This window comes from Apodemus sylvaticus, chromosome 7, assembly GCF_947179515.1.
Source record: "Apodemus sylvaticus chromosome 7, mApoSyl1.1, whole genome shotgun sequence".
In the NCBI taxonomy this organism is placed as follows: Eukaryota; Metazoa; Chordata; class Mammalia; order Rodentia; family Muridae; genus Apodemus; species Apodemus sylvaticus.
This window is the reverse complement of record NC_067478.1, coordinates 61,631,102-61,646,507: the sequence shown is the minus strand read 5'-3', so window position 1 is coordinate 61,646,507 and position 15,406 is coordinate 61,631,102. Positions and strand designations below refer to the sequence as shown.

The 15,406-nt window shown below is 43.5% G+C and overlaps 1 protein-coding gene across 1 annotated transcript in view; it reads right to left on the bottom strand.

The window, feature by feature from the left end:
• The window catches only part of Tln2 (talin 2), a 414,048-nt gene that overhangs the window by 169,589 nt on the left and 229,053 nt on the right, over positions 1–15,406 (bottom strand). Inside the window, exon 4 of the mRNA XM_052187919.1 lies at positions 1,439–1,610. Coding sequence (XP_052043879.1) covers positions 1,439–1,580 — 142 coding nt within the window. The 5' untranslated portion in view covers positions 1,581–1,610. The remainder of the gene's footprint in view (positions 1–1,438; positions 1,611–15,406) is intronic.

Here is a 15,406-nt window from a genome sequence, read left to right as displayed (position 1 = left end):
CGAAGTTGGAGAGGCCTGAGGCCAGAGAGGAGGGGGTCGGGTCATTTCCCACCTAGACTTGTCCTAGTGTGTGGAGGTTGGGGAGGGGTGCAGAGGCATGTCTATGCAGGGCAGAGGTTCAACCTCAGTTGTCATTCCTCAGGGTGCCATCCAACCTGTTGACTGAGACAGGGTCTCTCATTGGCCTGCTGTTTCCTGACAGCTAGACTGGCTGACATAGGCCCCAGGGATCCTGTTTCCTCTTCACAGGTGCTGGTATTTCAATCCTATATAGGTTTTGGGGGTCAAACTTAGACCCTAAAACTTATGCAGCAAGCACTTTACTGACTGAACCATCTCCCTAGGCTATGTTTGATTTAATGTAAGTGGAATCTTTGGGGCCCTTCAGAGGGTGGGATTCCCACAACACATCAGGAAGGTATTTCTGAGTCTATAGAGGCCTTCACCACAACTTGTACCACTCCAGCCCAAAGGAAGTTTTTTATTTTTAAAAAAAGATGTATTCATTTATTATATGTAAGTACACTATAGCTGGTTTCAGACACACCAGAAGAGGGCATCAGATCTCATTTCAGATGGTTGTGAGCCACCTTGTGGTTGCTGGGATTTGAACTCAGGACCTTCGGAAGAGCAGTCAGTGCTCTTAACCACTGAGCCATCTCTCCAGCCCTCAAAGGAAGTTTTAACAGCATCAGAAAATAATAAAAACAAATGGAAAAGAATCAGCCAGACTGAACAAGAGTCAGATAGAGACTTGTCAGCTGGTTCTTATTTCTGGTTACTTTAGTAAAATTCAGCAATCTGAATATCATAAACAATGCCCTCTTCTGGACTCTGTGGGTACCTGCTTTGTACTCACACATATACAATCCTGCATGTAGATATACACGCATAGACATAATTACAAATAAAATCTTGTACAAATTGAAGTAAAACTCAGGAAGCTCCTTCAAAGGGCTTGAACTGCAAGACTTTCAGGTAGTGCTGAGGCTACGTGGAGTCGTATGTACCAGCTAAGGATGTTATTCTTTATTGACCAAGGCAGTGAGACATCAAAGTGTGGTTTACAAATTACAGAGCAGGATGTTCACCTAAAGGGAGCCAAGATAACAGGCATAATATCCATATCTGACTCAGGACCATGTCACTGTAGTCACTGACGGTGAAAGTCTTGTTTTTATCAGGGACTAATGTAAAAAGGCATTTCATTAACAACTGACTCCCCAGGCCCCAGTCCTCCAGTCAGGGTAAACCAGGCTGGCCTTGAACTCAAGAGAGACCAGCCTGACTGCCTCCAGAGTGTTGGAATTATAGAAGTGAGCCTCCATGCCTAGGTTGAAACAGATGTTTAAAATGTGTTTGGGCATGACTCCTTAGCTACAGGGTTAAGGGACAGCCAACCACATTTTCAGAAGTCAATAAATAAGCACTGACGGACCTTGCCCAGTCTGTGCCTCAGGCACTCTCTCCCGAATGACTCGGCAGGCGTCGTAGACAGCTGTAGACGGCTCAAACTGCATGGTCTTCACCACATTGCAGTGGCGGACACAGATCTTTAAGGATAGGGCCACCATTTTCATAGATGACTTGATGGGTTTCACTTAGAGCATCTAGAAAACACAAGGAGACAAGTCTTAATACAGACAATCATTATTTAGCTGCAGGGGGGAAATGTTTAGTTCTTAACCCGGCTCCCCTACTACAAAGTCTTCACGTTGCTGTCAGAACTGGAGTGTTGTATGTGATAATGCGTTAACATTTCTAATTCAAGGAATGACAACATATATTCCTCCACAAGCAACACCGATGATTGTCAAGAATTAGCCCCAAACTGAATAAAGGCGCAACAGCTTGTGCCAGGACTGGACTGCCAACAGGACAGAGGAGTTAGAAATGGCTGACACGTCCCATCACCACATCAATGTTTCAAAGCCATCTCTAAGGCCGCTTCCAAACATATTTAAGGAACTCTGACCACTTCCGGTCAATAGTTTTTAAGCTCTAGATATAAATGGGGCAGTTTTGCTGTGTTGCAGTTGGTTTTATGCATCTGTTTGTCCCCTGGTGAATGGTGATAGTTGCAGAGTTTCCCAAACCCCAAGATGTCCCAGCATTGCTCAGGGCTAGGAGTCAGTGGAGAAGGCCATGAGATTCAGTGTCATCATGGATGCCTTTCATGAGACGCAGCGGAGAGGAAGGGATGGCCAATCTTTGCTAATCCCTCAGAAATTCTTCATGGTTATTCATTGGTTTCTGAAATTCTAAGTGTTCTCATAGAACAGGGGCAGATAGAGAGGTGTCATATGAAAATCCAGTGGCCAGTGTAAGACTGGAAGGATCAGATCATCCATCAGATGAGATGAAAGATGAGGACACAGAGTCTCTGCCAACACGGGTGACACAGTTCAGTGGAGTGTAGGACCCAAATAAAGTGGAGAGTGGGGTCAAGAGAGGGATGAAGGAAGGACTGGCCCAAGGATACCAACACATCAACGTTACAGTCTTGCTCGGAGATGGGAAGAGCCAACAGGTAGAAGTTTTGTTCTTATGTGGTAAGCTTTTATCCAAAAGTGTGCCACCCGTCCTATCAGCAAGCCATACACACATTACGAGTCTGTCTCCTGATGATCCTAAGGTGGCTCCAGGACACCTAAGTGCCCTGCCCACATAGCTGCCTCTCCATCAGCTGGAGAGGAGAAGGTGAGTAGACAGGGCATTTGGTTTGGGAGTCTACTGTCTGGGTTCAGTCCCAAACTAGGAGTGCCTTGGGCCTCTGTGCCAGTCACTTCCCTTTCAGACCACAGGAGGAAATGGGTACCCATGGGAAGCTTTCCTCGTCAGTTCTGAATGCTTCCTCCTCCTGGCATCCCAGGAGGAAGGGCATGGAATGCAGGCAGCACTTTCAGTCCAAGACAGTGTGTCTGGTTTTATGTGTAGATCCTTGATCCACTTGGACTTGAGCTTTGTACAAGGAGATAAGAATGGGTTGATTTGCATTTTTCTGCATGCAGATCTCCAGTTGATCCAGCACCATTTGTTTAAAATGCTGTCTTTTTTCCACTGGATGTTTTTAGCTCCTTTGTCAAATATCAAGTGACGGTATGTGTGTGGGTTCTTTTCTGGGTCTTCAATTCTATTCCATTGATCTCTCTGCCTGTCTGCATACCAATACCAAACAGTTTTTTTAATCACGATTGCTCTGTAATAGAGTTTGAGGTCAGGGATGGTGATTCCCCTAGAAGATCTTTTGTTGTGGAGAATAGTTTTTGTTATCATGGTTTTTTTTTTTTTTTTGTTATTCCAGATGAATCTGAGAATTGCTCAGTCCAAGACAGAAGCCCAGAAGGATGAGGAATAGCAGAGGCCATGAGAATCTGGACTATTCAATTGTCCAGAACAACTACTGCAAAGAGATCATCATCCTTACTCAGGGACACATGATAAAGGAAATCCTCCTCACACGGATGAGCCTTTGTTCAAGGGCACTGTGCATAGGACCAAGACTAGAGGGAGTCCAGCATGGTTGCTACTCCTGGGTTCGTAATCCACTGTAATTCTGTTTTCCCAAATAAACAAGACTGTGTACTTTACAGGAATCTGTATATGCTTATGCACGTGGTATATATGAGTGTGTGTATGTTCATGTGTGTTTATGTATATGAATGCCAAGGACAACCTTGGGCCTCTTCCTTGATCGTCCCTCACATTCATGTTTTGAGACAGGGCCTCTTACTGAACTCAATTCAGTTCATCATCAATTCAGTTAGACTGGCTGACCAGTAAGTCTCAGGATCATCCTGTTCCCACCTGCCTAGCCCTATGATTAGAGGTATGTACCTCCACGCTTGGCTTTTTACTTAGATGCTATATATCCAAAGTCAAATCTACATTCTTTAATGGCAAGCACTTTGCCAACTAAGCCACCATGGTAATATTTTTAAAAATCCAATGCATGTATATAAAGAAATGAGTTCTAAATAATTACGTACATGTAAAGGCTATGTTTTTATTATCATGTAAGATGGCCACTTATACAGCCACTGCCTGGATCTGAAACCAACAATCAGGATGATTTACTCATCCTGACAAGCCCTACAGCAACGAACTAAATCTCACGCCACTCTTAAATGAGCAAGATTCTTGCAAAATGGACATTTGTTAGCATTAAGTGCCGTGCTTTACCCTCCGGCAAGGAGAGGGGATTGAAGCGTTTATCAGTTGAGTGACATTAACTGAAGATGAGGATCTTTGATCAGTCTCACTAGACTTTCTGAGCAAATGATGCAACTCAAACAACCTTGACAGAGATCCATGCTCCTTCACTACCTGGCTATTACCTGGGCAGCTGTCATGTGTCTCCGCTCCTGTACCCTACCTCCATTTTAACGGTACACAGCTGATTGCAGAATAGCTGATGAGGATTCTTTTTCACATTTAGCTGCAAGAAAGCCCACAGCCAGATTCATATATGAGTTTCCACAACTCCCATTTACGGTGCAACCAAGGAAGTTGTGTTTCCTGTTCCTCCAGTTTGAGTTCCTGCCCTCACACTTATCTTAAGCACTGTGTGTATATTAACAGACAGGACACACTGTCAATGCAGTAACATTTCCTTTATTGTCCTTTTAATAATTTCTTCTCACTCTAATGATACTTTGCTCTCACTATATATACAAAAGTTGCTTAGACCAGCACAAAAAAAAAATCCTTCTATGCCATCCATCATAGAAGATGAGCCTCTAGAACCCGCAGTGAAATATAGATATTAACGAAGCCACTCCCTATATAGGCTATGATCTTCCTGGTCCATCCCAGCTCCAGCCAAGGAGCTCCATGACAACCATTCACCATTCATCAAGATGGGCAGCTACGCCTCGGAGTTATGCCTGATAGGTCAGAACCAGGAGGTGGTCCACCACCTTACCTTGTTAATGGACCACCCAGAACTCTTAAGAGCCCATGCCTCAGATTCCCGCTCAGAAAAACAGACAGAGAAAAAAAGATCAGTAAGACTGCTACAGAATTAAATGAGTTAGATATGTCAAAGGCACAGAAGATGGTGATGAGTAATTTTGTTATTAAAGTTAGCCTTGGGTGTCACAGAAACACCCAAGCATCCTACTGCTTCCAGCTGTTCATCTTACTGAATATGCTTGACTCCATAAGAGGGGAACAAAGACAGACAAGATCCTGTCCAAGGGAAGCACCTTCTAGTGAGCCCTAGATTCACTTCTCAGGTCCAGTGCTCAGCCTTATACATGATCTTTCCCAGACATCCTAGGGTCTCATGAGGAGATGTAAAGCTGGGTGCGTGTGGAGAGGCTGAGTCTTAGCACCTAAATCTTTTTTTTTTTTTTTTTTTTGGTGTGGCTAATTTTTTTTTCATTCTTTTTTTTTTATTCGATATAATTTATTTACATTTCAAATGATTTCCCCTTTTCTAGCCCCCCCCCCCACTCACCGAAAGTCCCGTAAGCCCCCTTCTCTTCCCCTGTCCTCCCTCCTACCCCTTCCCAGTTCCCCGTTCTGGTTTTGCCGAATACTGTTTCACTGAGTCTTTCCAGAACCAGGGACCACTCCTCCTTTCTTCTTGTATCTCATTTGATGTGTGGATTATGTTTTGGGTATTCCAGTTTTCTAGGTTAATATCCACTTATTAGTGAGTGCATACCATGATTCACCTTTTGAGTCTGGGTTACCTCACTTAGTATGATGTTCTCTAGCTCCATCCATTTGCCTAAGAATTTCATGAATTCATTGTTTCTAATGGCTGAATAGTACTCCATTGAGAAAGAAATTAGGGAAATGACCCCCTTCACAATAGCCACAAACAGTATAAAGTATCTTGGGGTGACTCTTACCAAACATGCGAAAGATCTGTATGACAAGAACTTCAAGACTCTGAAGAAGGAAATGGAAGAAGACCTCAAAAAATGGGAAAACCTCCCATGCTCATGGATCGGTAGAATCAATATAGTTAAAATGGCCATTTTGCCTAAAGCACTATACAGATTCAATGCAATACCCATCAAAATCCCAACTCAATTCTTCACAGAGTTAGAAAGAGCAATTATCAAATTCATCTGGAACAACAAAAAACCCAGGATAGCTAAAACTATTCTCAGCAACAAAAGAAAATCTGGGGGAATCAGTATCCCTGACCTCAAGCAATACTACAGAGCAATAGTGTTAAAAACTGCATGGTATTGGTACAGTGACAGGCAGGAGGATCAATGGAACAGGATTGAAGATCCAGAAATGAACCCACACACCTATGGCCACTTGATCCTCGACAAAAAGGCTGAAAACATCCAATGGAAAAAAGATAGCCTTTTCAACAAATGGTGCTGGTTCAACTGGAGGTTAGCATGCAGAAGATTGCGAATTGATCCATCCTTGTCTCCTTGTACTAAGCTCAAATCCAAATGGATCAAGGACCTCCACATAAAGCCAGACACTCTGAAGCTAATAGAAAAGAAACTGGGGAAGACCCTTGAGGACATCGGTACAGGGAGAAAGTTTCTGAACAGAACACCAATAGCGTATGCTCTAAGAGCAAGAATTGACAAATGGGACCTCATAAGGTTACAGAGTTTCTGTAAGGCAAAGGACACCATCAAGAGGACAGATCGGCAACCAACAAATTGGGAAAAGATCTTCAGCACCTAAATCTTAGAGATATCCCGACTTCCCAAATCAAAGAGCTCAAAAGGTCAAAACAGTGCCCTCTATGGGGCAGGGCTGGCATTGCAACTGGCTCCAGCTCAGTAGTTTTTACCAGTGAATTCTATTCAGGAACATTCCAGAGGAAGCAATATGGGAGCTCTGCATCTATCCCCGTAAAATGGCAAAACAGGAAGGTCAGACCATCTCTAATCAGTGGGACTTTGCCTCTCTAGGACAGCAAGGACCAGATACTATGTTCATCCTTTCTTGACTTGACCCACACTGTATAGCCCTGCATCCAATTATGAATGGCAATAGCATCCCCAATCTTCAGGTCTGCTCCTTGCTCTGGAGGTAATGAGCCATGTCTGATAGCTGCATGCATCTCATAATCAAGTATCACCACGAGGCTAGGCCTTTACAAAGTTAACCTTCATCTGTACTCCTCTCTTAGGTTCTAGTGAGCACTTCACTAAGCAGAGCCACGGGAAGGGCTTCTATGTCTCTGCAGTCTTACTTGGACCTCTAAGGGGGAAGAGAGGTCGCTTCTTTGCTGAGTAAGAACCTATTATACACCGTGGCTCTGCTCTCTAGAGGTGCTGTAAGATTTTGCCCTCCAGGATTTTAAGGGATAAGTTGCACGGGGTTCACCCTAAATATTCAGACTCAGATACACTAAACTGAGCAGGCCCATCAGAAAGGTAAATCCATTCAACCTTCCCGGGAGCCTACTGTCTTTTTGCTGGTGAGGGTAAGCCAGCAGGTGTCCCATTTCACTTCTACAAGAGCCACATTTTCTGTGATTACCCAGGCCCTCCTCAATATGCCTCCAGCCCTCTCAACTCTCCCAGCTGTTCAGGACCCAGGAGGCTGGACTTTTGTAGAGAGGCTCCCTTTGCCCCACAGCTTTATTTTATTATATGCTCAGGCAAAGCAGCAAGGAACAGGTTTTTCAAAGCACCCAGCATCCATTTAGCAAGGGACCAGGCCTACTGCCCCGACTGTAGCCACAGTGGGAACCCAAGACACAGGGACCAGTTCCACAAACCTATCACGGGTTTTCTTTCAGAGAGGGCAGGTCCACTGTTCAACCTTGAGCCCCTGAATTAGACAGGCAAGTGGTGAAGGAGACTCGGAGTGATTAACTATCTAAACGGGTGTGGAATGAGCAAGGAGCCAAGCCGGCCAATCGGAACCCCAGCCACAGGGCAGCTCTAATTACCCATGGGCTACCACTGTGGTTCCTGGCCAGTCCCAATCCAGCATTAAGCATCTAAACCATGGTTTTGGGAACACATCTGCCTTTAGAGCACCAACACCCCTCTTGGCTTCAGGGACCAAGGCTGAGTCTGCATAATCAGCATTGAATCTCAAGGCCCCAAACACATGGCAGATACTGAATTGCTCAGAAATGAATATGTGCTCCAAGGAAAGATGTAGGCAGACTTTTCATGTCTCACTTTGATGTCCCCTGAGTTTTGTTAGGGCCATTTTTAAGGGCATGGACACTTTACCTTACCAGTGGTGACACTACTGGAAAATGTCACTCCTTGCCCCCTCCCCCAAGCAACCTTCATCATTTATGGATCCTCAGAAATGGGCAGGGCCCCATGAACCTCTTCCTTTTCAAAACACAATTGGGAGTTTGGGGGGGGGGGGGCAATCCCATATACAGAATCACGCCTGTGGTGAGTTCAAGAGTGCAAAGGTCAAGACCTGGCCAGGACACAAACTTCCACGGCATTCCACCTCCCCTCTGGCTTCTGCATTCATTCTGCTGATCTTCTGTGAAGCTCCTGGAGCCACGGATGAGGCCCCATTTCAGGCTGAGCATCCAACAACACTACTGAAACTTTGAACAGCTGTTTCCGCAGTTACGGCTGTCTACTGCAAAGAGACACTGACTAAAGCTAACGGCAGCACTGATAAATGGAGATAAACATAAATGCCTATAGAAGGCAATCTGATCATCATGTCCATCAGGAAACAGCAGTAGCTTGCTTACCACGCCCCATCACTTACACAGCCAGGAGCTTCTAACTAGGCTTACACTGAATGTTACTTCCCGTATGTGGACTCAAATCTGACCAAGACAATAATCAAAGGCTTAAGGGTGAGCAGGTTGTGAACATCTATCTATAAGACCAAACGTCTACTCACCTAAACCCCATTTCAAGGACCACAGAACGTGAACCTCTTTTTTAAGGATTATTTATTTATTCATTTATTTATTTATATTTATTATATTCACAAAGTTCTCCCTGCATGTATGCCTGAAGGCCAGAAGAGGGCACCAGATCCCATTACAGATGGTTGTGAATCACCATGTGGTTGCTGAGAATTAAACTCAAGACCTCTGGAAGAACAGCCAGGGCTCTTAACCTCTGAGCCATCTCTCCAGCCTGAACCTGAACCTCACACTTCACAAAATGAACTTAAGTTTAAAAAAAAAATTTTTTTAAATTAAGAAAGAACCAAAGTCAAGAAGTCCAAATTCATTAACAAGTCCTCGGGAAGTGCAAGGAACAGGTCCACTGCACCTGGCAACAGCTGCCATGGAGAAGGGCTCAATGTTGACTTAATGCAGGAGTGCAGGCAAGCTGTCCTTTCTACCTGTAGTAAAAGAACTAAAGACTCCCTACAGTGTGGAATACAGAGTGATGGGGAAAGAGTCTGGTATCATTTTACCAATTCCAGAAGAAGAAACTATCACCTTGAAGTCAAGAGACTTTCCCAAGTTCACAGTGCAATAAATTCACCATGTGTGCAGAAAGGGCTATCCATGTAGCATGACTATAGACCTCCAAGGATCTCTCCAATATGTCCTCCAGTCCTGGGAGGCACCCGGGAGTCCATCAAGAAGAGCACTTTGACAGTACTCACAAAGATGTGTTTCCAACAGCGCTCAACTTTAAAAGCACATATGTGCATCTGCTTCCACCCATGTTTCTGCGGAGCGCTGCCCTTTATTAAAGATAATACGTAATTAAGTGGAGACTCTGAAGAGGAATGCATTAGTGAAGTACGGAAAATATAGAAGTCTGGAGCAGGGAAGTGCTGGAAGAACTGCTGCTAGGAGGGAAAGAGAAGGCAACAGATGCTTTAGGTACACACAGCTTTATCCAGAGGTTATCATCCTATGGGTCATGACCCTTTTCAGGGTCAAATGACCTGTTCACAGGGTTGCATATTAGATTTCCTGCATATCCTATATTTACATTACAATTCATAACTACCAAAGTTCCACTGAAGGCGTAGCAGCAGACATAATTTTATGGTTGGGGGTCACCACATGAAGAACTGTCTTAAAGGATTCCAGCATTAGGAAGGTTGAGAACCATTGCTTTATCCTCTTCCAGGAGATAATTTTTAATGCATACAGAATTTTGAAATGTAGGAATGTAATGCTCAAGTTTGACTGTCAGCTTAACGGGGGTCTACAGCTACCTAGGAGATAAACCCCTGGGCACACCTGTGAGCAAATTTCTTTATTATTTTAAATGGACTGGGAGACTCGATCTAAATGTGCCTGGCACCACCCCGTGGGCTGGGCTCCTGGAATGGATAAAGAGGAAGTAAGCCGAGTGCCAGCACCCGCCTGTCTGGAGTCTGACTGAGGATGCCATGTGGTCAGCTGTCTCAGACTCCTGCCACCATGCCCTCCATGCCATTATGGCCTACACCCCTTAACTGTGAGCCCAAGCAAACCCTTCTTTTCTCAAGTTTAGGCATTTAATTAGCCACAAGAATAGAGTAATGCAAGAGGTGACTAGATTCAAACTACGTAAGTGCCAGCTTCATGCACCCAGAGACCTCCCCATGGTATGGGCATTTGTTTACTTCCTGAACAACTGTCTAGGTAACTCCGTGTGAGTGTGTTTGCAATGTACCGCTCTCCTGCCCAGCTCCTCATACCCTTCCAACCCAGAATCCAACGTTGCTGCTACTGACTGTTCTCTCCACGCTGCAAGGAGGAAAGCTCAGTCCCCCCCGCACCCCCAGCTCTCAAGGCATTCCACGTTAACTTCTGCTTTAGCTGTGGCACTCCTAGGCCGAGGTGCCACAGAAAGCACCAGGCTCATCACCTGATGACCTTTGTACTGAAGAGCTTCATAGCACTCTGGAATAGGCATTGTTGTGGGAAGTGTTTGATAGGCTAGAAAGTGACAAGGAGCCCCCTCCCAACCTCCCTTCCTAGAACACACTCAGAGGAACTGGGAAGACAAGTGACTTCCTGGGCTGTGTAAGACATGTACTGTCATCTTCTGTCACATTAAGAATGCGAGCTGTGAGCTTCCCAGAACCTTGCTACTCACCTTTTGATGTTCAAGGTCAGTTGAATAATTCATCTATCCTTTCCATGCTCTTAGAGTCTACCTTTTGGTCCACCTGCTGTTTTTCTCCCTCAGTAAAGGCTATAGAAAGAAAGTGGATCTAAACAGAACTGTGATTTTGAATTCTTTTATACCTTAACTTGTTCAGCCTGTTGACAACAGGCTGTTTTCAGAGCAAGTATAATGAAAGCGATAAAAGGTCACATCCAAGAAAAAAAAAAAAAACAACAACAACAACAACAGAAGGAAAACCATCTTGAAGGTCAAAACCGGAACTGCAAATCACTTAGCATGCCCGGGGTGCCATGGGCTTCGAACTCTTCCCGTCACTTTGTGTTTTGGACCCTCTGTGGAGTCTCAGGACAGTAGATGCTCTACACTGCTGCTGAAGCAGTCGGCTTTGTCTACAGCACGCATCACCTCAATGACCACACACCAGTCTTTACTTGGAAAACACGGAGCTCTGTTGTATGAGACCTGGGGGAGAAGGGTCAATATTTTCTAGATTCATCACAGGGGAATATAATTAAGGATCACATACAATCTCCCCACCCCCAAATGATCTTTCCTATGCTTATGTGTTTAATGTGATGCCAAGCTGGTGTGGCCCCTACTGAAGGCCACACAGCAGCCTGATTTCAATTGTAAAGTGATGATGGCACACACTGCCATGATCATGCGTAACTTCATATAGAGAAGCTGAAGGAACCTCTCCCTTCCCAGCTCTGGTCTCTTTGAATGAAAGACTGCAAACTACACATCACTCACAAAGGCAATAGGGTGTGGCTTTTGCAAGGAGGAATTCTGAAGAATAAAGGAAAGAAAATTCAAGACATATTTTGCCATTTATCTTTGCTAATCTATTAACCAAGTATCAGAAGAGCATTTCTGTTGCAGACTTGATAAAAAAAAAAAATCTGGTGTGTATGTGAGGCGTTGAAACAAATTAAGGAATGTGACTCTGATGGTAACACAGATTGCCAACTTGACAGGATCTAGCATTCTCTGGGCTCTACCTGGGCATCCCTGTGAGGGATGCCAAACTGGGTTAAATGAGGTAGGAAGACCTAATAGTGGGTGGTAACATTCCAGGTCTGGTTTCCCAGACTGAGTGAAAAAAAGAGAAAGCCAGCGATTCATTCTCTCTCTCTCTCTCTCTCTCTCTCTCTCTCTCTCTCTCTCTCTCTCTCTCTCTCTCTCTCTCTCTCTCTCTCTCTCTCTGCTTCCTGGCTGCAGAGGCAATGTGCCCTGCCACCACATGCTTTAACAGATGCAGTCTCTGCCCTGTAGTACTCTCACACTGTGAACCAAAACAAACCTTTCTTTCCTTAAGATGCATTTGTCAAGGCAATAAGAACAGTCGCTTATATAGTAATTAACCATTTCATTCCCATAACCTCAAATGGGTAGACTGTCATGTGACCTATCCAACATTATTGGACTGGATTAGATTCCCCAGATAATTCTTTTTTTATTTTCTGGCCCTTCTTCCATGACCACCCTATTTTATATTCAAACAGCGGAATGTTGTAGTAAAATGGTACGTAGCTTAAAATGTCCCTTATCTCTGACTTGGGAACCATTACACATAGATCTCCATGGGCCACCACGTTAGCCTTTGCATCTGACACATACCTGAAAAAACGAAAGAGGTTTCAGCTCACAGACAGCTGTATGCACTGTTCTGTGTTTGTAGCAAGGCAGAAGAGGGTTATAGCAGCAGGAGCTTCCTATAGCCACCCTTCAGGGGCTGCTCATCTCATGGAAACCAGGAGACAGAAAATAGACTAGACCAAACCCAACATATGCAGTTCAAAGAAAGCTCTAGCAGCTAAGACCCTGCCTCGCAAATTCTGAATCCTTCAACAGATTAAATCACCGATTAAGTTAACATCCTATGTTCTATGTCCTCTGGAACCTCGCCACAGACACACCCAGAGGTAAGCTTAATATTCTCTTAAGTATCTCTCAATCCACTCAGGTTGATGATCAAGATACGCTAATCTGTCATAATTTTCCCACTTCCATAATGTCAGAACACTAATAAATGCATATATTAAAACATTGTCAATAATAGCAGGGTGCATACATGAAACTATATGCCTGGCAGTAATTCTTAACTCTTTTTATGGGCCAAGCATACAGATTCTAATATACAACTGCTAAGCGGTTGAGACCACCTGAGGAGGCCAACCAAATACAATGGCCTTGTAAATTCATCAGATGTATGCTTTCTAAATAGGAGGTAGCATGCAAAAACACAACACTTGTGTTAAAAAAGCAGTGAAATTGGGAGAGAGATTTATTATTAATGCTGCTATTAATAATTGAACTTGCACTTGGTGAATTACTGGGTATCACACACTTAATGACTCAGTAAGTGAAGTCCGATTTATCCCGGGTAAAGCAGGCTTAATAAAGGGGCATGCTTTATTAGCAAAAGGGAAGTGCAGAAGGCTTAAACACAGCTCTGCCCCTTGCCAACCACAGAGAGGTAATGCTGACATTTTGACACATCTCCTCTGGGTTTTGTCTATTTTTATATAGACAAGAAAGTGCATTCTATATAACTGTATATGGAGTTCTAACTCTGTAATAATCATTTCCCACGTTATTGTAAACTCTGCAAGAAATATTTTAATAGATGCATAATAGTGTAATGAAATATCCTATAATGCACCAAGCTGTACTTCCTTTTGTGTACACTAGCTGTATTCAAGCTTTCACACTTATAAATAAGGCAATGGTAGGATTTTTTATTTTAAATCTCATTTTTAATTTCAGACTTTTTGTAAGCTAATTTACTAAATATTTTCCTTTTTCCTCCCACATTAACATTTCTTCAGAGAAACCCAAAAGAGATAAGAGAAAATCTGACGCAATGGAACAGGGGACATCAGTTTGTTTTCTGAGTTATAGGATAGCTAAATAAATATGTATTAGCATCTGGACAGCTGAAAAAAATCAATCCATGTTTTATAGTTCAATCTATTCTGCACAATGATCCTGCCATCTAAGGCTCAGGGTGCAAAGGACTAGAGGGAGGGAGGGAGGGAGGGAGGGAGGGAGGGAGGGAGGAAGGGAGGGAGGAAGAGAGAAAGAGAGAGAGAGAGAGAGAGAGAGAGAGAGAGAGAGAGAGAGAGAGAGAGAGAGAGAGAGAGGATATATGAGTGTCAGCAAAGAGATGAATTGGAGGAAAAACATCTGGCTTGGTCCATAAACCAGATTTACATGAGAGGCAGAGAAAAGACAGATGCTTAGCATAAATTTTAAAAATATATGGCAAAGTGTAGAAATGACAGAAGAAAGGACTGAGTCAGTTTTTCCTACAAAAAGCTAGGTGGATGCAACTGGTAAGAATTGATATTCTTATCTCTGTAAACTGAGGTTTCAAGAACTGTCAGCTAGACCACACCTTAACTATATGGAAGGATTGCTGGGATACAGGTCATCCTGGTTTTAATCAAATCAAGCCAGATCAAAAATCTTGCCAAATTTGTCAGTGGATAATGGGCAAGATTTACATAGAAATAACAAAACCCAATCATAGTTAAGTCTGTATGTGTCAATTTCACTTCATCAAAAAGCAAGAGAGTGGACTGATGAGATGGCTCAGCGGGTAAGAGCACTAACTGCTCTTCCAAAGGTCCCAAGTTCAAATCCCAGCAACAATATGGTGGCTCACAACCATCCGTAATGAGATCTGAAGCCCTCTTCTGTTGTGTCTGAAGACAGCTACAATGTACTTACATATAATTAATAAATAAATAAATCTTTGGGTCTGAGTGAGCAAGTTTAACCAGAGCAGAGGTTCTAAATTCAATTCCCAGCAACCACATAAAGGCTCACAACCATCTGTACAGCTACAGTGTACTTATATACATAAAATAAACAACTAAATCTTAAAAAAAAAAAGCAAGAGAGGGTGGGAGAAGTGGCTCAGTGGGTAAGAAAGACTGCTCTTACAAAGGACCTGAGTTCAATTCCCAGCACACACATAGAGGTTAACAACCTATGGCTCCAGTTTTAGGGGATCTTGATGTCCTCTGCTGGCCTGCTTAGACACCAGACACACACACAGACACAGACACACACAGACACACACACAGACAGACACACACACACACACATGCAAGAGACCCATACACATAAAATAAACATAAATGAAACTTTAAACAACAAAACAAGGGGGTTGGAGAGATAGCTCAGTGGTTAAGAGCATTGACTGCTTTACTAGAGGTCCTGAGTTCAAATACCACATGGAGGTTCACAACCATCTATAATGGGATCTGATGTCCTCTTCTGGTGTGTCTGAAGACAGTAACAGTATTCTCATATACATAAAATAAATAAATCTTTTTTAAAAAGGGGAGTACCTTTTATTAGAAGCACTTCTTGCAAAGAAA